This window comes from Schistocerca gregaria, chromosome 2, assembly GCF_023897955.1.
Source record: "Schistocerca gregaria isolate iqSchGreg1 chromosome 2, iqSchGreg1.2, whole genome shotgun sequence".
Classification (NCBI taxonomy): Eukaryota; Metazoa; Arthropoda; class Insecta; order Orthoptera; family Acrididae; genus Schistocerca; species Schistocerca gregaria.
This window is the reverse complement of record NC_064921.1, coordinates 849,081,736-849,104,950: the sequence shown is the minus strand read 5'-3', so window position 1 is coordinate 849,104,950 and position 23,215 is coordinate 849,081,736. Positions and strand designations below refer to the sequence as shown.

At 37.6% G+C, this 23,215-nt stretch overlaps 1 protein-coding gene across 4 annotated transcripts in view; it reads right to left on the bottom strand.

Annotated features, from left to right (window-relative positions):
* The window catches only part of LOC126335213 (phosphatidylinositol N-acetylglucosaminyltransferase subunit Q), an 87,484-nt gene that overhangs the window by 21,585 nt on the left and 42,684 nt on the right, over positions 1-23,215 (bottom strand). For all 4 annotated transcript variants that reach the window (XM_049998232.1, XM_049998233.1, XM_049998234.1 and 1 more), the window contains exons 5-7: positions 13,185-13,299; positions 3,014-3,301; positions 2,829-2,910 (exon numbers count right to left, since the gene is read on the bottom strand). In XM_049998232.1, the coding sequence (XP_049854189.1) occupies positions 3,099-3,301; positions 13,185-13,299 (318 nt within the window). In that variant the 3' untranslated portion in view covers positions 2,829-2,910; positions 3,014-3,098. The remainder of the gene's footprint in view (positions 1-2,828; positions 2,911-3,013; positions 3,302-13,184; positions 13,300-23,215) is intronic.

The window sequence follows — 23,215 nt, the reverse complement described above, 5'->3', positions numbered from 1 at the left end:
ACTGTGGTTTGCAGAGTATAGATGTAGATATCTACTTCAAAAACGAAGTTCAAACACACATGCAACAATGCTAATGAAATACACTCTTTTCATAAACAGCACTAACCAGACACTACTGCATCTTTTTGCACAAGATATGATTCAGAGTATATTATACAGTTTTTATAATCACAGAGATCAGATTACATTAGGTTATTCTCACACAACATTCCATCAAACCAAATTTTTGAAGGCTGACAATTAATTTCTATGAGTGGGACACCAGACTCATAAATACAACAGCATTTGCAGAGTAATGGTGCAATGTAGTGCTTTGCATATAAACCTGATGTGCAGAATGTTGAAAGCTTGAATCTCATCAAATGCTGTGAATTTTTTTTTTTTAAATTTTAATTTAAATTTTTTTTCTAATCTAATCAAAAGACTTTGATTATTCTTTTCATTCAGGTAATTGGTTTAAATGTAATTTTCTTATTTCTAATGTTTGACCATGTCATTTTCATCATCATATTGACTTTCTCATTTGCTCTTATTTTTATTTCTATCATTCTTTTTTCATCTGGAATCTGCTAGTGTCACCTATAATCTGCACCTAAGTGCCAGCCAGGACTGCTCATCGGTTGGTAATGCAGCATCCCGTGAAGCCCGCATGAGGATAGTTTCAAGTAACCAATGACTGTGAGAAATTTTTTTGCTTTTATGACTAAAATTAAAACATTGCTGTGGGAGATGGAACAAACATATTCTGAAACTTTTCTGCATCAAGTCTGCTCATAGAGGTTGCATCAAGTCTGCTCATAGAGGTTAACTTTAAATGCCTTGAACAAAATGATCATGATTACATTTCTGCCACAGACTGCTGACTGCCATTTGCTTGGATACATTGCACATCAAGAGGTTGTGGTTGTGTTAGGACATGAGTGCTACAAAAACCATCTGCCACAATTCAGTCAATGGTCACTTAAAATCAAGTGTCAACAGAGCATCTCCAATTTCTATCATACCTTGTGGCAGCCACTTCCAACATTGCTCTGCATTTCACTTTAACAGCCTTTGTGAAGTGACCTGCCTTTTAGTGTGTTGCCTATAACCAAGCATTAGCTGGCAGCAGATGAGGCAATACTACAGTGGCAAGTGTCAGACATAAACTATCAAGTAATTTTGATTGGATTATAGGTAGAAATAGACATTGTAGTGGTTAGGTTAGTAAATTTTAAGAACCACACAGAAGAGGTATTGCAGTGGGTGACTGGGGTGGGGATGAAGATGTTGTATTTGGGAGGAAATGTGCTCTGGTGAAATGAGGATATGAGTGAACTGAAGGTCATAAGGGACTTCTGCAATAAGGTCATTTGTGTCAAGGCACTTCTGTGATAAGAACACTTGTGTCAAGGCTTAGCTACAAGTTTTATCTTACTTTTGCATTTGTCTACTACTCAACATCTCAGCTAACTTTAATCTTTCCATCTCCTTTTAATTCTTATTATGAAGTTCTACAATTTAGTCAAACATATTCTTCTTGGTGTTGCAATTTTCACTGACACTACTATATTGCACCTCCAGTTTGCACGCTTCAATGAAGTCAAGGGCTGTGCCGATGGTAGTGTAGCTACCAGCAGGGCCACCCAAGTCGGACAGGTGTTGACTTCCAGTTGCACAAAACGTATTTATTGTCACAACTTACTTTCACCCTATGCCATTTTCAAATGATCAGTATATTGCATTTGCCTCCCTTTGTACACAACTGATATCACGGAAACTCAGCAGGCACTCAGGGTGTCATGGTACAACCAGGAAATATTGCAATTATATTTGCTTTTTCTGCTAAGAACCTAAGCAGCATATTGCTTTCTCATAGAACACAGTCATTTCTAGAGTGTCATATGGAAAGAAGAGATTGCTAGCATCACACAGGAATGGCACTAAGTTGCAGACAGCCACTATGAAAAAGACCGCTGGAAATGTTCAGCTTTTGAATAACGTCCTTTAAAAGAAGCAGAAAACACACAAACATTCATACATGGACAACTCATACACACATGGCCATGGTCCGGGCACTAAAGCCTGACTGCAACTGTGTCTGAGGTGAGCAGCAATCTAAATGAAATAGCTAATGGGTGTATGGAAAACACATGGGGCAATAGCATGATAGAAGTGGTGGAAGATGCTAGTGCTGCCTGTGGGAGAGTGCAGAGATGAGGGACATGGTGAGCAGGGAAAGGGATAGGCAGGAGGAGGACAGGGGCTAGCAAAGATTCCCATAATGACCCTCTCCCCCCCCCCCCCCCCTCCCAGTCCCCCACACCCCTGTGTGTTTCCTGCATCTGAAACTGAGCATTTGTAGTATTATTTTTCATTGCTCCTGTCTAACTCAATGTCTCCTCTATATGGTGGGTAGTACGCTATTCTTTCCATATTATTGTTATTCCCCCATGGACTTTCCATTGCTAGACTCTCTTTTATGAGTTAAAAGAGCCATCAGTCATCTTGGAATATACATAATGATGATGTCTGCTTCTACTTCATTATCTTCAGTTACATTGCACCACTTTGACTGTGGAAGATGTTTAAATAATGTATGTAGTCCTGTTTACAAATAAAGCTTTTGGAAGAACATAAGTACACATTTTATCACAGATTGTATTTACATACAAAATGTTAACATATAATTTCTACTCTTTATTTATCTTTTCTCATTACTTTTTTTCATCTCATGAGGATAGATTCCTGTCCTGTAGACAGTATACAGAACTTAATTTCTACATTATAAATATAAACAAAATCTATAACTTGGTTTATCACACCTCATCACATTTAATGATACACACCCTTAGTCTGTGATGCTTGCTAAAGAGCTGCAAATGTGGGCGGTAGTTCCTTTTTTCTCAGTTCTGTGTAGCTCTTATCTTCCTGCAATGACAGAAACGTAACAACTCACAGTGTCTCATAAAATACTGATTATTTTAAACATGAAAAAGGAACTTGATTAAATTCAGATAAGTCAGTTACTCACTCTCCAAAATTAGACGATGGGTACTGTCTTTGTAATCAGGATCATCACTTTCACCGTCATTAATAAGAGATACATAGTATCTGTTTCAGAAAATATAAACAGGATATACCAATCTTCCAGTGCATAAGTGTTTGAGTAGCTGACTCCACTGCACAGGTGGTGGACATTGCAGCGAATCAGGAATCCCACAAACTACTGTTGACCACCAAGAACCTATTACTGGTTCAACAGCAAGATAGAGAGGACCATTTCCAGATATTTCTGTACATACTGAAACCTGCACGGAGCCTGAAATTTAAAAACAAAAATAAAAAACTTATGAATTATCATTTAACATTGTGAAAACTACGTGTTATACATAAATGTTCAACACCACTGTAAATCCATACATACAACAGAGGTAGAAAGTTAATTTGCTGTGGTTCATTCATTAATTCATTCATGTACACAGAGCCTTCGGTAATGTGGAATGAGTCTTGTTACACATAACCACACAGAGGCAATTGCTGATGACTACTTCTGAAAAATATACTAATAACAAATTATTACTAATGCTAACCTACTCACACAGATAATTATGGGAACTACTTCTAAATTAATTTATATAATTATAATAGCAGAAAAATGGCTCCTTTGAAAACAGTTGTGCCCCTCTACCTCACTACTCAGCTGCTGCTAACCATCTATATACTACAAAGACAATCTCTAGTACAAATATCAGTGATACGCAGAGCCCAAATATTTTGATAATTTGTCTCAGGAATGACTAATCTAGTGTTTTTTTCTTTGGTTTTTAGTATTTGAAGATTTTTTGTTTCATGCCTGATGTCTACCAGCACCCTTTTGCAGCAAAATACCTAAGTCTAAGCCTCAGATAGGGATGGACAATCAACATGAGAATTATTTCTACTTCTTATAGTCCGTTTGTGGGTTTCAGAGTCCCTAAATTCACTCTTGTTATTAACTACAAGTACCATTAGAGATTACATGTATTGACACACAAGTGTAAGACTCAGGTCGCTGAAGAGGTTTCTGCAAAGATGTTCATTTATCAACTTTCCACTGCACATTCTGTAGAATAAACACTTTTTTCATTATACTGCATTATCCCCAAAGATTATGCATAGAAGAGTACCAGATGGAAGTACACAAAATATGCTATCAGGTCTGTCTGCTGGTCACCACACTGAGAGATACCTTGTTCATACACTGGCGTTACTTCAGATCATTATCCTTCTGAATGGCCACGCAGTTCACACACTGAACCTCGTCCAGTGTATTCCTACTGATCTCTGTTTTTGGTATCTGTAAGTTATATTGATTTGTTCGTAACAGCATAATACAAGTTTTTTTAAAATTATGAGACAGTATTCCTGGCCAGTGCTTATCTTCAAGAGAGAAATATTTCTTACTGTCAATAAATACATATAAAAGTATCTATACAGGGTGTATCATAATTAATGGTGTAAATGCATACAGTTGAAAGTAAATGATATTAGAAGCAAAAAAGTCTCAGTAAACATAGGGTCGAAAATGCGTACCTTAAGAGTTACGAGCAACTTTTCATCTTCGATACTGTGAAGCAAATCTCTTCTACTACAAGCTCTTTGGTTTCCATATTTTGGGAAGTGGTGATATGGATCAAAACAAGTTATGAGCACTCGTTCATTAGAAGAGTTGTGCTCCAAAGTATCGAAGATGAACACGTGCTCATAGTTCCTAAGGTATGCATTTTAGAGTACATGTTTAATGGACATTTTTTCTTGTTTTGGTCCATATTACCACTTCCAAAAATATGGAAAGCAAAAGAGCTTGCAGTAGAAGAGATTTGCTTCAAAGTATCGAAGATGAAAAACTGCTTGTGGTTCTTAAGGTACGCATTTTTGACCCTATGTTTACTGAGACTTTTTTGCTTCTAGTTTTGTGTACTTTCAACTGTATGCATTTACACCATTGATTATGATACACCCTGTATATGTCTAACAGCACATTCAGTACTGCACCTTGTTATGGTAAGTTCTGACAAGCAATTCGGTGTTGTACTTTTTTGGAGTGAAATTTCTATTTGATACAAATAACATTAATTGCTGTAAAATTACAGATAAAGCTGTTGGTTATGAACCAGTTGTGCATTATTTTCACTATTCTCCTGGGTGTTTCTACGTCTACATCTCCATGATTACTCTGCAAATCACACTTAAATGGATGCCAGAGGGTTCACCAAAACACCTTCACACTTAATCTCTATTATTCCACTTTCGAACAGCACAGGGAAAAAATGAACACCTATATCTTTCTGTGCAAGCTCTAATTTCCCTTATTTTATTATCATGATTATTTCTCCCTATGTAGGTTGGGATCACCAACATATTTTCACGTTCAGAGGATAAAGTTGGAGATTGAAATTTCGTGACAAGATCATGCCACAATGAAAGTCCTATATCATGACTGTGACACTCTCTCCCATATCTTAATGATATAAATGTGCCCTCCTTTGAACTTTCTCAATGTACTCCATTAATCCTATCTGGTAAGGATCCCACACCATGCAGCAGTATACCAGAAGAGGGTGGACAATTGTAGTGTAGGCAGTCTCTTTAACAGATCTATTGAATCTTCTAAGTGTTCTGTCAATAAAACACCATCTTTGGTTCACCTTCCCCCCAATATTCTGTGTGTGTTCTTCCCAATTTAAGTTGTTCATGACTGTAATACCAAAATATTTAGTTGAATTTACTGCCTTCATATTTGACTGATTTATCGTGTAACCGAAGTTTAATGGATTCTTTTTAGCACTCATGTGGTTGACCTCACACTTTTCAATGTTGAGGGTCAACCACCAATTGTCACCATTCAGATATCTTATATAAATCATTTTGCAGTTGGTTTTGGTCTTCTGATGACTTTACTAGACAGTAAACGACAGCTTCATCTGCAAAGAACCTACGACAGCTACTCAGATTGTCACCTAAATCATTTATGTAGATAAAGAACAGCAGAGAGTCTGTAACACTACCTTGGGGAATGCCAGAAATCACTTCTGTTTTACTCAATGACTTTCCATCAATCACTATGAACAGTGACCTGTCTGAAAAGAAGTCAAGAATCCAGTCACACAGAGATGATATTCCATAAGCAAGCAATTTGGTTACAAGCCACTTGTGAGGTACGGTGTCAAAAACGTTCTGGAAATCTAGAAATATGGAACCAATTAGAAATCCCTTGTCGATAGCTCTCAGCACTTCGTGTGAGTAAAGAGTCAGTAGTGTTTCACAAGAACAATGTTTTCTAAATCCACATTGACTAGCTGCCAATAGACAATTCTCTTCAAAGCAATCCATAATGCCTGAACACAATATATGTTCTAAAATCTTGCTGCATATAGACGTACTGATGTGGGAATTAGTAAATTACTCCTACCGCCTTTCTTGAATGTTGGTGACCTGTTATGAATATATTGGGGGCCATTTATCAACAAACTTAACAGCTACTGAAGAGTCCTACAACATCCATGTACATCACTTGGCATTCTATGGATCAGAGCATGGAATGTCAGATCTCTTAATCGGACAGGTAGGTTAGAAAATTTAAAAAGGGAAATGGATAGGTTAAAGTTCGATATAGTGGGAATTAGTGAAGTTCAGTGGCAGGAGGAACAAAACTTTTGGTCAGGTGAATACAGGGTTATAAATACAAAATCAAATAGGAGTAATGCATGAATAGGTTTAATAATGAATAAAAAAAAATAGGAGTGCGGGTAAACTACTACAAACAGCCTAGTGAATGCATTATTGTGGCCAAGATAGACAGAACGCCCATGCCTACTACAGTAGTACAAGTTTATTTGCCAACTAGCTCTGTGATGATGAAGAAATTGATGAAATGTATGATGAGATAAAAGAAATTTTTCAGGTAGTGAAGGGAGACGAAAATTTAATAGTCATGGGTGACTGGAAATCGGTAGTAGGAAAATGGAGAGAAGGAAACGTAGTAGGTGAATATGGAGTGGGGGTAAGAAATGAAAGAGGAAGCCACCTGGTAGAATCTTGCACAGATCACAATTTAATCATAGCTAACACTTAGTTCAAGAAGGTTGTATACATGGAAGAACCCTGGAGATACTAGAAGGTATCAGATAGATTATATAATGGTAAGACACAGATTTAGGAATCAGGTTTTAAATTGTAAGACATTTCCAGGGGCAGATATGGAATCTGACCACAATCTATTGGTTATGAACTGTAGATTAAAACTGAAGAAACTGCAAAAAGGTGGGAATTTAAGGACATGGGACCTGGATAAACTGAAAGAACCAAAGGTTGTACAGAGTTTCAGGGAGAGCATAAGGGAACAATTGACAGGAATGGGGGAACGAAATACAATAGAAGAAGAATGGGTAGCTTTGAGGGATGAAGTAGTGAAGGCAGCAGAAGATCAAGTAGGTAAAAAGAAGAGAGCTAGTAGAAATCTTTGGGTAACAGAAGAGATACTGAATTTAATTGATGAAAGGAGAAAATACAAAAATGCAGGAAATGAAGCAGGCAAAAAGGAATACAAAGCTCTCAAAAATGAGATCAACAGGAAGTGCAAATTTAAGTGGTCAAATGATGTTATGTTTGTACTGTTGCCCTGCGTGAACAATTCCACAACTGTGGAATTTAAAACTTTGGCTTTCCTTTTGCTGTTTTCGACTGCCACACCACGTCTAACTGCTACTGTCATCTGGAAGTTGAATATCATTTGTCTAACCAAGTTCATTTTTTCACACAAAATAAAGCTTCAATTTGTACTGTCTTTGTTCTTCAGATTATTTGTGCATAGTACATGGTTTCTGCCTTTTTGATGGTATGCAGAACAATTGATTAGAGTTAGTCCTTTGCACTGAATAAATCCCTCTTTTCCTCTCACAGGATACTTTGATCCCAGACATTAATACCTTACATCCCAGATCCCATCATAATTATCCTTGACATACTATAAATGAAAACTGGATTCATACAACTGTAATAATATTTTTAGGAAAGAAGTAAATTACTCATCTACTGTGAGTCTTTGGTTAGCTTCTTCGCATTTTTCATCCTGTATATTCTCCTTGAATAATGTAACTGAGTCAGCATTTATAATTCTAAGAAATTTTCCTTTTCGATTATCAGTTAAAACAGATTGATGTCGACATTCTATTGCTGCCACTGATAATCATGGTCATATACAGCACGTGCTGTAGGGCTTGCATGTATTTCATGATGATGATGGACAATTTTATTATTAGAATAAAAGTGCACAAGTTGTGCATAAGTTACATAAATTACATAGCTTTGTGATATCGCACTTTGTTTGTCACATTTCAGTGTTCACATTTTTTATTATTTACCAAGTTCTACTAGTGATTTTACTCATTTTTTTACAGCTGGTCACACGGTAACTGTCACAAGGTTGGTCGCACACATCACACACACAGTTGCTGCTGGGGTCGTGGAAACTCTTTTCCTTCCATATTTTATGGTGGTATCCACGCACTGCTATTGAGTTCACCAGGTATCAGAGTTCTTGATTTGTGATGGACCAGGATCTGTTTGTCATGGCTTCTGTTGTATATAAGTCCAGCCAAATTTCCCTTCCCTTCTTCTCTCTTTCATGATGGACAATTGGATACAGAAATTAATTATCATTTATTGTTGCATTATAACATATCCTACGTTATAATGCAGCTAAACCAAAGTTGGACATCACTTACTCAACATAATCTTTCTCACAACTATCCCAGATGAAATCTATATTGAAATAACCACATACTATCATTTCCCCATTACTTCCATTAAGACTTATTAGTAGCCCCTCAAGTTTCTTCATGAAATTTGGGGATCCATATGTGACGAAGCAAGCTGGGATAATTTTAATTCCCCTCTCGTTTTGCCATCTGCCTCCTTAAATTTGTTTTGTTACTTTTAACTATTTAACATTAACATACATGAATACAATCTGCATTTCCATAAAAGAGAAAGACTCTGTTTTAAAGAATATAACACCAGATGTAATTTTGTGCCTAGTTATATGTATGTAATTGATTTTCTAATTTATTTTGACTATTCCTAGTTAGTATCATTTGTTATAGGGTGAAATCAGTGATTGTTTTGTAGCTTAAATTCTATTGGTGGCGTATAAACACGTTTTGTTGTTGCGGTCTTCAGCCCAGAGACTGGTTTGATGCAGCTCTCCATGCTATTCTATCCTGTGCAAGCTTCTTCATCTCCCAGTACCTCCTGCAACCTACATCCTTCTGAATCTGTTTAGTGTATTCATCTCTTGGTCTCCCTCTATGATTTTTACCCGCCACGCAGCCCTCCAACACTAAACTGGTGATCCCTTGATGCCTCAGAATATGTCCTACCAAAAGATCCCTTCTTCTAGTGAATTTGTGCCACAAATTTCTCTTCTCCCCAATTCTATTCAATACTTCCAATTTTTCCTGAGGGCATGCAGCTTTAATCTATGGTTAAATTTCGATGGCGTCCTCTTGGGTAAAATATTCCGGAGGTAAAATAGTCCCCCATTCGGATCTCCAGGCAGGGACTACTCAACAGGACGTTGTTATCAGGAGAAAGAAAACTGGCATTCTATGGATCGGTGCATGGAATGTCAGATCTCTTAATCGAGCAGGTAGGTTAGAAAATTTAGAAAGGGAAATGGATAGGTTAAAGTTTGATATAGTGAGAATTAGTGAAGTTTGGTGGCAGGAGGGACATGACTTTTGGTCAGGGGAATACAGGGTTATAAATACAAAATCAAATAGGGGTAATGCAGGAGTAAGTTTAATAATGAATAAAAAAAATAGGAGTGTGGGTAAGCTACTACAAACAGCCTAGTGAATGCATTATTGTGGCCAAGATAGACAGAAAGCCCATGCCTACTACAGTGGTACAAGTTTATAGGGCAACTACCTCTGCGATGATGAAGAAATTGATGAAATGTATGATGAGATAAAAGAAAATTTTCAGGTAGTGAAGGGAGACGAAAATTTAATAGTCATGGGTGACTGGAATTCGGTAGTAGGAAAATGGAGAGAAGTAAACGTAGTAGGTGAATATGGAGTGGGGGTAAGAGATGAAAGAGGAAGCCACCTGGTAGAATCTTGCACAGATCACAATTTAATCATAGCTAACACTTATTTCAAGAAGGTTGTATACATGGAAGAACCCTGGAGATACTAGAAGGTATCAGATAAATTATATAATGGTAAGACACAGATTTAGGAACCAGGTTTTAAATTGTAAGACATTTCCAGGGGCAGATATGGAATCTGACCACAATCTATTGGTTATGAACTGTAGATTAAAACTGAAGAAACTGCAAAAAGGTGGGAATTTAAGGACATGGGACCTGGATAAACTGAAAGAACCAGAGGTTGTACAGAGTTTCAGGGAGAGCATAAGGGAACAATTGACAGGAATGGGGGAACGAAATACAATAGAAGAAGAATGGGTAGCTTTGAGGGATGCAGTAGTGAAGGCAGCAGAAGATCAAGTAGGTAAAAAGAAGAGAGCTAGTAGAAATCTTTGTGTAACAGAAGAGATACTGAATTTAATTGATGAAAGGAGAAAATACAAAAATGAAGGAAATGAAGCAGGCAAAAAGTAATACAAACTTCTCAAAAATTGAGATCAACTGGAAGTGCAAATTGAAGTGGCCAAACGGTGTTATGTTTGTACTGTTGCCCTGCATGAACAATTCTGCAACTGTGGAATTTAAAACTTCTGTTTCATTTTGCTGTCTTTGACTGCCACACCAGACTGTTCAATGAATGACTCAATGGAAGCTTTACACCCGCTTAGTGATTTTACATAGGACCAGAATTTTCTTGTGATATCTGGCAGATCTTTTGCTAAGGTATGGTTCAGGTAGTAGGTGTATGCTTCATGCATAGATCTTTTCACAGATCCACAAATTACTACTAATTTTTGCCTGTAATCATTTGCATGTTCTCTTTTGAACTGAGAGTACAACAGCCTGAATTTTGTTGGTAAGCCATTGAGGGTCTTTTCCAACCTTAATCCAGTTACTAGGCACATTCTTGATTTACATGATTTACAATCTGATTATATGGTTCCATACTACTACCACTACCACCGACTCCACTCCTGTCACAGGTATCTACTATCTCATCAAAGGCAGAGCTACCTGTGAAAGCAGCCATGTGATCTACAAGATAGACTGCAAAAATCGTGCTGCCTTCTGCAAGAGCATGACAATTAACAAGCTTTCTGTCCACATGAAAGAACACCACCAAACTGTGGCCAAGAGATAGTTGGTCCACACAGTTGTTGAACAAACTGTACATGATGTGCTTCACTTCACTTATTGGTTCACAGTCTGTACCATCTGGATCCTTTCTACCAACACCAGCTTTCTGAATTGCACAGGTGGGAACTCTCAGTGCATGTCCTTCATTCTTGTAATCACCCTGACTTCAACCTTTACTAGTTGCTGTCCTCCACCCTCTTTCCTGCTTCCACTCCCTCACACATCTGCCTTCTATTCCACCAACCCATCTGCTAGTCTTTTCCCCTTCTCTACGTCAGAAGTCTCTATCCTTCTCCCTTCCCCCACACAGCCTCCCAACTCTGCACCTAGCTGCCCTATCCATCCCCACAATGCCCCTGTTCGCTCCCACAGTAGCACAATGTCCTTGAAGGAGGACTTTTTTGTCTGAAAGCTAAATGTCTAGCAGTCTTTCCAATGTGTCTGTCTGCAACTCAATGCCTCAATGCCTACACTATCTAGTGAGTAGCAATATATCTCTTTCATACTGTTCTTATTCCATCCTGGAATTTCCATTGTTTGTATTCTAAAATTATTTATTTATGGTTCGTATTTCATAATTGTGGACAGAATTTCTGCAAGTTTAAAGTCTCTGACTACTATTGCATCGAGAGGCGACAGCCCATAATATAGAGGGAAAGTACGATTAGTATTTTTAGTTCTTTGATCTGTGGCCAGAATGAATCAGTATTTGTAATGCCTGTTATTGTTCTCACTGCTTCTGTTTTGTCACATAAACACTGTTTCTGCACCAGAAGAGTTATTATGTAGACACTATCAAGCAGCAGTTTTATGTGATGGATTTTTGAACTATGGTTGCATAAGGTACCTGTAGGGTACCGCAAACTCATTGGACACTTAAGTAGACATGATACTCTTTTACACACAAGCTTTGAAGGCAAGATCATAGGGAAGAAAACACAGCAACAATCGAGAACATCCCACTTAAAAAATACGATCAGTTAAATGGGATGTTCTTCATTCTTGGAGATGAAGAGAACTACTGAAGAGAGGAAGTTATGGCTGTGGAGATAAGTCTTCACCTCTTGAAGGATGAAGACTACTGAGAATGACATAAATTTTTAACTTATTGTCAAACATACATGTATCCTTCTTCCAGTTGCCAAGTATTGGATAAATCAGTGGAAGAAAATGAAATTTATGGGTCTTGCAAAGCAGAATAGCATGTATGAGTCATCAGGGATACAATATGTCAATTATTTTCCAAATTGGCTATGAGTCAGACCAAGAAGTTCACCTACATAGCCAGTCACTAAAGGCATTTCCTGCAAAAAATTCACATAATTTCAATGTGTCTAGAAGCTGTGCTCAGTGTGCATTTTGTTCTAGAAAGAAATATTTACACTGTGAAAATTTTATGTCAATTACAGCACATGAGAACTATTCTGGTCTAGCAACTCTTAAGATATTCTGAAAGCTTATCAAACACAAATTTTAAGCCACAGTCATGGATACTTCCAAATACTGCACACAGAAATACTTACCAGTAAAATCAAGCGACAAGAGCTAGGAATAATTTTTTTTATATTTTAGAGTGTTTTCATCAGCAGTACTCAGAATTTCACTTTCTGAAGCTAAATACTGGACAGCCATTATCTCTCCTTGTTATTAATAAATAAAACAAAATTCAAACAGAGAAAGTAGCACGCAAATGAATCTTTAATAAAAACAAAAGTAATAAAAAGAAGGATGGGTAAAGGACCTACAGTTTCAATGGTTCTAATGGTATGAAGTATTGCACCTAACATTTCTGTCACAAAGCATTTTTATCACCTCTGTCCATTATTTTCTTGGCATGTACTAGAAATGGGTTATTTATAAGCAGATTTCTTACTTGTGACTGTAGTTGCTCTTGTCATCCAGAGAATTGTGGAATATGCTGGAAATGCTCGCAGTAACCAAGTGAACTGAGCTAGGACTCCTCTAAATATCAACACCAGTAGACGCAACTGTTAACAGAAAAAAAAAAACAACATAATCATTGTTCATTTCAATTGAACTAATTAAATAGAAAATTTTGTAAATCTATGTGAATATTACACACACAAAAAAATTGGAAACATAATTGCTGTTCAGCAACAGTGAATGTAAATGATTACGAAAATCAGCTAACCATTTGCAGGTATAAAGGTTTATTAGCAACCCTGACCATGATTTCAACAACTGTAAAATTGCCTTCTTCGGAAGTACATGGACCTATTGAGGAATTTTGTTTACATGATAGTTAAAAAGAATTATCAAGATTTAAAGGATGTACAAAGCTACTGGATGAAAATATAATTTAAAAAATTACTGACACAAAAAATGACAGACTGGTAACGACAAATTTCACAGCAAAGAAGCTCATGTCAAGTAACAAGGCATGTATGCCCATGAGTAAAACCAAATAAAATTCATTAAAAAACATTCCCATTGGCACTGGGCTAAGTGTAAAAGTCTTCACATTAAAATGTACATGGAATTAAAAGGCAATGAAAGGTCCATACATGGCTGGTGCTATGTAGTGACTGATAAAGGTGTCATATTGCATGAAATACAGAAAACATTGGTAGGTGGCATACCTGTATGAAAACATATGTGCACAGCAAAGAGATAAAACTGTGAACTATTGTCATGTTATATCGAAAAGGGACTGAAATTTTTTTTACGTAAATAAATGATGGAGGGAAACTTTAAAAATAAATTATAACAGTAAAAAGTAGGATACATAGAAAGAGATAAAATATTTTAGAAGAAAATAGAAATTTGGTAAGAATGAATGATGAGTGGAGGCCAACAATGAATTGTAACTACATTAACTGGTATGAAGTGCTGGGTTAAAAACCTTTAAGAAACTGTTGACTCGCAAGTTACAGCTGATCATTTAACATGTTACCATCGCTATTGAGTGTGTATTTAAAATAGTCAGTTCTTTACATAAGTCTTAATTTCTGCCCTTTAACTCTCTTGCACAAAATTATAGTTTCTCCTAGATCCTTAGGGCAGAGATTGCTAATGAGTAAATGTTCAGCAAATGTGGAATGGCATGCATTTCTGAGGAAGACAATTTTACAGTTATTTAAACCATAGACAATGGTTGTTAATGAACCTTAATACTTGCAACTGGTTGGCTGATTTTCTCAAATCATTCATTTTTAGAAATTAGAAGGAAGGTCGGCATTGGCTGTAATTTTGATGGTTTATTGACAGCAAAATCGATTTTCAATCGCATAATGATGACCATTAAATCACGGCCAACACTGACCGTCCTTCTAATTTCACGTATATGGTCGTTGTGCACACAGCACTCTATGGAGTCGACAATCATTCATTTTTATTTATGTTTCCTCTCGTTCTCTGTGAAACATTGATCAGAAAGTTTGACAATCAAAAATGATAATCATCTGTGCAACAATATGATTTATGATCTGTGCAACGCAGCTAGCTCTTTATTCGCACAAAGTAATGGCCGCTATCGACAGGGGATCTCAAGTTGATTCCGTATTTCTAGATTTCCGGAAAGCTTTTGACACCGTTCCCCACAAGCGACTTCTAATCAAGCTGCGGAGCTATGGGGTATCGTCTCAGTTGTGCGACTGGATTCGTGATTTCCTGTCAGGAAGGTCGCAGTTCGTAGTAATAGACGGCAAATCATCGAGTAAAACTGAAGTGATATCAGGTGTTCCCCAGGGAAGCGTCCTGGGACCTCTGCTGTTCCTGATCTATATAAATGACCTGGGTGACAATCTGAGCAGTTCTCTTAGATTGTTCGCAGATGATGCTGTAATTTACCGTCTAGTAAGGTCATCCGAAGACCAGTATCAGTAGCAAAGCGATTTAGAAAAGATTGCTGTATGGTGTGTCAGGAGGCAGTTGACGCTAAATAACGAAAAGTGTGAGATGATTCACATGAGTTCCAAAAGAAATCCGTTGGAATTCGATTACTCGATAAATAGTACAATTCTCAAAGCTGTCAATTCAACTAAGTACCTGGGTGTTAAAATTACAAACAACTTCAGTTGGAAGGACCACATAGATAATATTGTCGGGAAGGCGAGCCAAAGGTTGCGTTTCATTGGCAGGACACTTAGAAGATGCAACAAGTCCACTAAAGAGACAGCTTACACTACACTTGTTCGTCCTCTGTTAGAATATTGCTGCATGGTGTGGGATCCTTACCAGGTGGGATTGACGGAGGACATCGAAAGGGTGCAAAAAAAGGCCGCTCGTTTTGTATTATCACGTTATAGGGGAGAGAGTGTGGCGGATATGATACACGAGTTGGGATAGAAGTCATTACAGCATAGACGTTTTTCGTCGCGGCGAGACCTTTTTACAAAATTTCAGTCACCAACTTTCTCTTCCGAATATTTTGTTGAGCCCAACCTACATAGGTAGGAATGATCATCAAAATAAAATAAGGGAAATCAGAGCTCGAACAGAAAGGTTTAGGTGTTCGTTTTTCCCGCTCGCTGTTCGGGAGTGGAATAGTAGAGAGATAGTATGATTGTGGTTCAATGAACCCTCTGCCAAGCACTTAAATGTGAATTGCAGAGTAGTCATGTAGATGTAGATGGAATTTTATATCCTTTAAATATTAAGGGCACATAATTATCTCAACCATTGTCATTAGGAATAATTATTCTTGTAACAGTCCAACAGTTTCCCAGTGAAATTTAAATACAGCATCTCCATCTAAATTCCACAAGCCACTTTAGCATGTGTGGTGGAGGGTACTTTATATACCACTGTTACCCCCTCCCCCCCCCCCCCCCCCTTTCCTGTTCCATTGCGAATCATGCATAGATAGGAAGAACAATCGTTAGTATGCCTCCTGAGAGGTTGATTCTATTTAATTTAATCTTTCTAATTTCACCTTTTCGGTCATTTCAATGAGACAGAAGTAATAAATATATTGGTTGACTCTTCTCTGAACATACACTCTTGGAATTTTAACAGTAAAACACATCATGATGCAGAAAAATGTCTTGCAGCATTTTGGATGAGCTTCTGTTCTACTCCTGCAGTTGCGAATAGTGTATGGGAAGTATGGTTGTTGGTGTACCTTTGTGTGAGCTTGACTCAGTTTAATTTTATCTAATTTTACCTTCATGGTCTTTTCATGAGATAGGAGGAAGCAATATACTGGTTGACTCTTCTATGACCATACAGCATTGGAATTCTAGTTACAACATGATGTAGAACATCTCTCTTGTGGTACCTGCCACTGGTGCTGGATGAGCATCTGTAACACTCTTGCACTTGTTAAACAAAACCTGTAACAGAACGCACTTCTCTTCTTTGAATCTTCTCTATTTCCTTGATCAGTTCTATCTGCTATCGATACTAGACTAACAAATGGGTGGACTGTATGTCCTGAAGATTCTTCCAGTGAATCACAGGCTGACGTATGTCTTTCCCGTGATTAGTGAGGAGACCTCCCACATGAGAAGGAAAGCCCACAACTACAGAGCAACATCATTATTAACTGAGTTCCCAAAATATCCGAAATGGAAACATACAATAAAGTTTCTGCTTACTTCAAGAACCACAATTGTTAGAATCACAGAAGGACTGCAGAAATGGCTCATCATTTGAATAGACTAGTCCTATTAGTATGAAACTGTGGTGTCACATATCGATACCACCCCATTGGTGTTGTAGCAACAGAATTGTGAGTTTCCATCTGAAGTTGGTAGTGGTTGCACAGGATCTGGCAGCATGCCTGTTTAGCCACACCTCCTGCAGCTCTGTACTTTGAGCACCCTCTGCCATTGCAAAGTAGGATGGTTGGCGACAGTGACTCAGACCACTCGTGTTCGGGGCCACATCACTACACAAAGCTATGCAGACACTGCCTTGTCGCAGTTCTGTCACTATCGTTGTTGCTGCTGTAATACCTAGACTGTTTCTTGTTGCATCATTTGTAATGAGTCTTCGTACACTTGGAGAAAAGCAAGTTAAATAAATCATCTGTTTGCTGTGTTACTTGTTCGCTAATCATTTCTGCTCCTGTCCAACTTTCTTACGACGACATTTGCCGCATCACTATTATGCCCACCTCTCCTTGCCATTGTGTACAAAGTCTTATGCAACAGAAACAACAGAAAGACTTGACTAAAACTAGAAGTTCTGAATATTTTTCGACTTAACAAAGAATTTGAATAGGTAGCATAAATTACAGTATTATGGAATTTGTGAAATGTTGTACAGTCAGCTTCACTCTTGTTTATGTAGTGGAAAGCTGACAGTTCCTTTAAGCAGTCATTTAACAACCAGTGAAATTGCTTCTGAAATTAACCTCTAAATCCAATGTAAAATAAACAGATTGATGTCTCCATCAGGAAACATGCTGGGTGTGTTTTCTTGGGATCTATAGTCTATGTTTGTCTTGTCTGTACAGCAAAAGGGAAAGGAAAAAGAGTGCAAAATGTGTAGCCTGAGTTTCTGTCTGTGAATACCTGACTTGTGAGCTTAAAAGCATTATACGACAGCTCTGAAGTAGCACTTCAGTTTGATTTAATTTGTGTATATTGTCGTTGTGCTCTTTAGTCCAAAGATTGGTTCAATACAGCTCTCTGTGCCAGTCTGTCATGGGCAAGCCTTTCCAGCTCTGTGCAACTACTGAACCCCAATGCAGTTGAATCTGGTCACCCCCTGATCTCCTTCTACAGTTTGTACCCCCATACTTGCCTTTAATACCAAATTAATTATACCTCGATGCCTTGGAAAGTATCCTGTCAACCTACCTCTTCTTTTTTTAAGTTGTGCCATAAATCTCTTTTCTTCCTAATGATATGTAGTACCTCTTCACTATAAAAAAAATAGTCACACAATCTACCCATCTAATATTCAGCATTCTTTCATAATAACTCTTTTTAAAAGCTTTCATTCTGGTTACTCATTATTCCACCACTTCTTGGAAAAACAACATAATTACGATTGAAAAAACACAATATAGGATTTTAACTTACAAAATCATTGACTTTAACTGACTATTGTCATCAAAGAAGTTATAATATTTGTAAATAACATCAAAATGATGTTACTCATCTACACTGGGTCACAAACACGCAGTAAATGTTATCTTTGATGGTACAGCAATAATGTAATTAAAAATGTGGAAAGTTGAACAGTAAATAAATATAAAAGGAGAAAATCAGGGAAAAAACATTAACACTAAACTCTAAACAGTGCCTATATAACAGTTTACATTAAATTAACAATTCCAATAAAATACCATTAGTACTTGACAACAGTGCTGAAGAGTAGCTTGAAGTGGCATTACATATAGAAGCTGATACACAAACAGAGTAAAATGTGGACCAGTCAATTGTAACAACTTAATACATGCAGCGCATAGGCAATAACAATAAAATACATAAATACAGAAAAGTGGAGGAGTAGAAAGGCACAGACAGTGTGGGAAGCAGTTGGAAAACTATGGAGGGTTAAATGGAGTTCAGGAGAGGGGAAGTACTGTGCTGTGTTTGGTAATTTAATATTAAATCAGGACTGTGGCTCAGGTGTTTGTTAATTTCGCCTTTGTTTGCTAAGTGGACGACATAGGCCAGTGGCACTCACTCAGTACATGCTCAGAAAATGTGGAGTCATAATTCTGCAACCTCCATCTCTGTTCATGTTCAGCCAAACTTGTTGCTATATCTCCGCCTGAATGACCAATACAAAACTTATCACAGTCAGGACAACTAATTTTCTATACCCCCCACTCTCGGCTAGTAATTAGGTCTCATCTTCTATATTCAAAATACACTATGCTGTAGTGTTTCCCACATTTGCTACATTCTGAGATACCTGCCCTAGGTATGGGACTGTAAATTACTTCCTGTAGCAAAGGGAGCACAGGGGACGGGTGTAATGTTTAATTTTTGTTCCATAAGCAAGATGTAGTCAATCATGATGGGATCATAGCCTTTGGCTGAGGCAATAACTTTTATTATTTCTAACTTTGAAATATTCTTTGAACATGGGAACAAATATAAAATGGTGCTCCACTAAGTGGAAAGCAGCGTGTTTGTGTGTTTCTGGGTGTTGTGAACATGACGGAAGTACTGTGTCTTTGTTCTATTTTTTCTATAAATTTTGAAACATGGTTAGGTACATATTTTGACTGTTTACATTATGAAAAAAACGTGTTGTGCTGTCTTGTAGTGCCTGTCCACATACAGAGTACCAAAAACTAAACTAAATTCCGTTCAAACAGGCTTCGGAAGGCCCAACAGGACCGACCGGCTGCCGTGTCACCCTCAGCCCAAAGGCATCATTGGATGCGGATGTGGTCAGCACACCACTCTCCTGGCTGTATGTCAGTTTACAAGACCGGAGCTGCTACTTCTAAATCAAATAGCTCCTTGGTTTGTCTCACAAAGGTTGAATGCACCCCGCTTGCTTTCAGCACTCAGCAGGCCGGATGGTCACCCATCAAAGTGCTAGCCCAGTCCGACAGCACTTAACTTCGATGATCTGATGGGAACTGATACATACAGAGTACCTCAGCTATATTTGTCAACCAGTAATTAACCAGCATAATAATGCCTCTACCAGAGCACAAAAAAGACTAATATGCTCCTGTTTAAAATACTTTGATTGAAAAGAGAGGTACCAGATGCCTCATTCTGCCTTCCTCAGTACCTTTAAATGTTTCCAAAGATTTTGGCATGTGAATGTATTCATGCTCTTCTTAACATGCAGCTCACCTCTCACTTCCACATGCTCCTCTAACTGTAGCTCACTCATAACCACCAGTTCATCGCTGTAAGTCGCTCATACCCACCAAATCCCACTTGCCCATCCTCACTGACTCATTCAGCTCAACTCTCTGTCATTATCTCTTTGTGTCTCTCTAATTGTCACTGCCTCCTCCCTCACAGCCACAGTCTCCTCTATTCTGTCCTACTAATATGGCTACTATTACTACTACCTCCTCTCATTGTCACTGTGTCCATCTTGCACTCTCTTACTGCTACTGTTCCATTCATTCCTTCCCACTGCACTATCTCCCTCTTCCTAATTGTCATAGCCTCTGTCTCTTATTATCACTGGCTCCCACCCACTTCCAATTTCTCCTTTATTCTTCTTTACCTATCAATGACTCCTTCATCCTTTTCCTAGCATTGTCCTGTCACTGTCAACTATGTTCCACTTCCACTGCACCCCTCTCTTTCCCTCACACTACCACTGCTCCTTTACTCTTACTGTACCACAACCACTGTCTACTATCTTCCAGTGTTATTACTTTTCCGTCTCTTTCCCACTGCCACTGTCTCCTTCTCTCTCAGCATAAAAACATGCTACTTTGTTCACATGCCCAAAATTTTTAAAGGTTCGGAGAAAAGTAGAACAAAGCAGCTGGTACCCCATTTTTCAGTCAGAATCTTTTGGAGTATTTTTCCACTGGTTCCATTCTTTTCCCTGCCACAGCAGGGCATGTCACTCACATAAAAAGAAATTTATGGGTCAGTAAACTTTTGATAATTTACTTATGTGAAATTGAAATAACACAAAACTAATTTTACATCTGAAATCAGATTTTACATGCACAAAAATTTTGCACATGCTTCATTAATGATAAATGGGGTTCCCAGAACCCCCCCCCCCCAAATGATAATGGGAACACTTTACAACATTTATCTCCATGGTATGTGACTACCTTTTAATGTCATACCATATTTGATGTACATATATTACGTGTACAAGTAGGGTAACTTTAAACAACTGTATCTTGGAAATCGATAAATATATCAAGAAAATTTTTCAGGTTGTTTGAGATTAAGATCTTAAGAACTCATTGTGAACCATTTTCTGTGCATAGCCATCTTGGAATCAGCGTCTCGATTTTGGTACCCAAAAACTATGTTTTTGGGGTGTTTCTTGATAACGGATAAAGATTTTCGAAAACAGGAAGATGGCACTCCTAGAGAAAAGCCTTGAGAATATAACACTGAAATTTGAAAAATGTGCTATGGCTATTTTATTATTTAGATTTCACCTCATACGGGATTTTGTGTGCACATGTAAAGCAACTTTGAACCTCTGAAATTCAGAAACAGACAAAGATGTCAAGAAAATTTTCAAGGCTGTTTGAGATCAGGATCTTAGAAATATATCATAAAAATTTCAGCCCTTTGCTGTGTGTAGCTGCCTTGGTTTTCATATGAAAAATGGCAAAAAAAAAAAAAAAAAAAAAAAAACACTTTTTTGGGGTTCTCTAAGGAACCACCCATGAACTAACAAACACTTTTTTGGCATTCTCTAAGGAATGACCCATGAACTAACAAACACTTTTTTGAGGCTCTCTAAGGAACTAACACAGATTTCTGAAAAGAGGAAGACAGCACTTCTACATAAATGCCTAGAGAATATACCGTGAAAATTTGAGAAATTACTTGCAATTATTTATTATACAGATTTCACCTCATAAGGAATTTTATGTGCATGTTTTACATGTAGAAGGAGGTTAACTTTGAACCTATGTATCTCAGAAATGGATAAAGATAGCAAGAAAATTTTCCAGGTCGTTTGAGACAGGGAACTTAGATAAATACCATAAAAATTACAGCCATGTGCTTAGTGAACTAATGGTGCCTCCGTAATCCCCTAAGGACTATGGTAGGCCACATAAAATGCAAAAAACAACCAATCATTTGTTCTATTTGCCTAAGCAGGAGGAAGTGTGTAATATTCATACTTTGACCCTGTACTGTAGGATGCGGACTATAAAATGGCCACTCTGTTGGTATACAAATGGTCCAAAGCCCAAGGGGGAATCAAAGCACTTGAAATTACCTTTCTATTAGCAGTAGCACCTAATGTATGAGCCCTGGAAGAATCCTGTTTTTATGGTAAGCATTTTGGAACACATTAGGTAACGCGCACTGTCACATGCATACTGATATCTGCACTCACAGGTGCTTTATTCAAAAAATGTTGTTCAAAATTGTCCATGAATATTTCAGCCATAAACAGACAAAGAGCGTACCCCATAGCTAACGTTTATACATAGTCCCCTGGAACCAGAAACAATTTTGTGATAAGCATGTCTTAGTGGCCAGTCTCAAGTCATTCAGTTCCAGAGAGTTGACATCAGGCATGTATGTCAACTCTGCCAAATATCCTCCTCTTGACTGAACTGTTTATCGTCTATACTTCATTTCTGTATATGGCTTTACTCTAGAGAAATAATGTCATTAAAGAATTCCTAGATACTGTTTATTGTCTATGTTTCACTTCTGTATAGGGCTTCACTCCAGAGAAATAATGTCATTAAAGACTTCCTAGCTGTTAAATATATATCTGATGTTAACAAATTTCTCTTTCTCAGCAACACTGCTACTGCCAGTTTGCATTTTAAACCCTTTTTACTTCTGCCATCACCTGATAAAATCACAATGTCATCAGCAAGCTTTAAGGTTTTTTATTTCTTCTCCCTCATCTTTAATTCATTTTCCACATTTCTTCCTGGTTTCTGTTATGCTTGCTAGATTAGATTAGATTAGATTAATACTTGTTCCATAGATCATGAATACGACACTTCGTAATGATGTGGAACGTGTCAGGTTAATGAAAGATGTCTGTACAAGACATTACATTACACAAAATATTGCATGACACTAATGCTTAAGTTAGTTTTTTTCCCTTCCTTAATTTATATCTAAAAATTCAGCCAATGAGTAGAAGGAGTTGTCATCTAGAAATTCTTTTAATTTATTTTTAAATGTTGGTTGACTATCTGTCAGGCTTTTGATGCTGTTTGGTAGGTGACCAAAGACTTTTGTGGCAGCATAATTTACCCCCTTCTGTGCCAAAGTCAGATTTCACCCTGCAAAGTGAAGATCATCCTTTCTCCTGGTGTTATAGCTATTACTT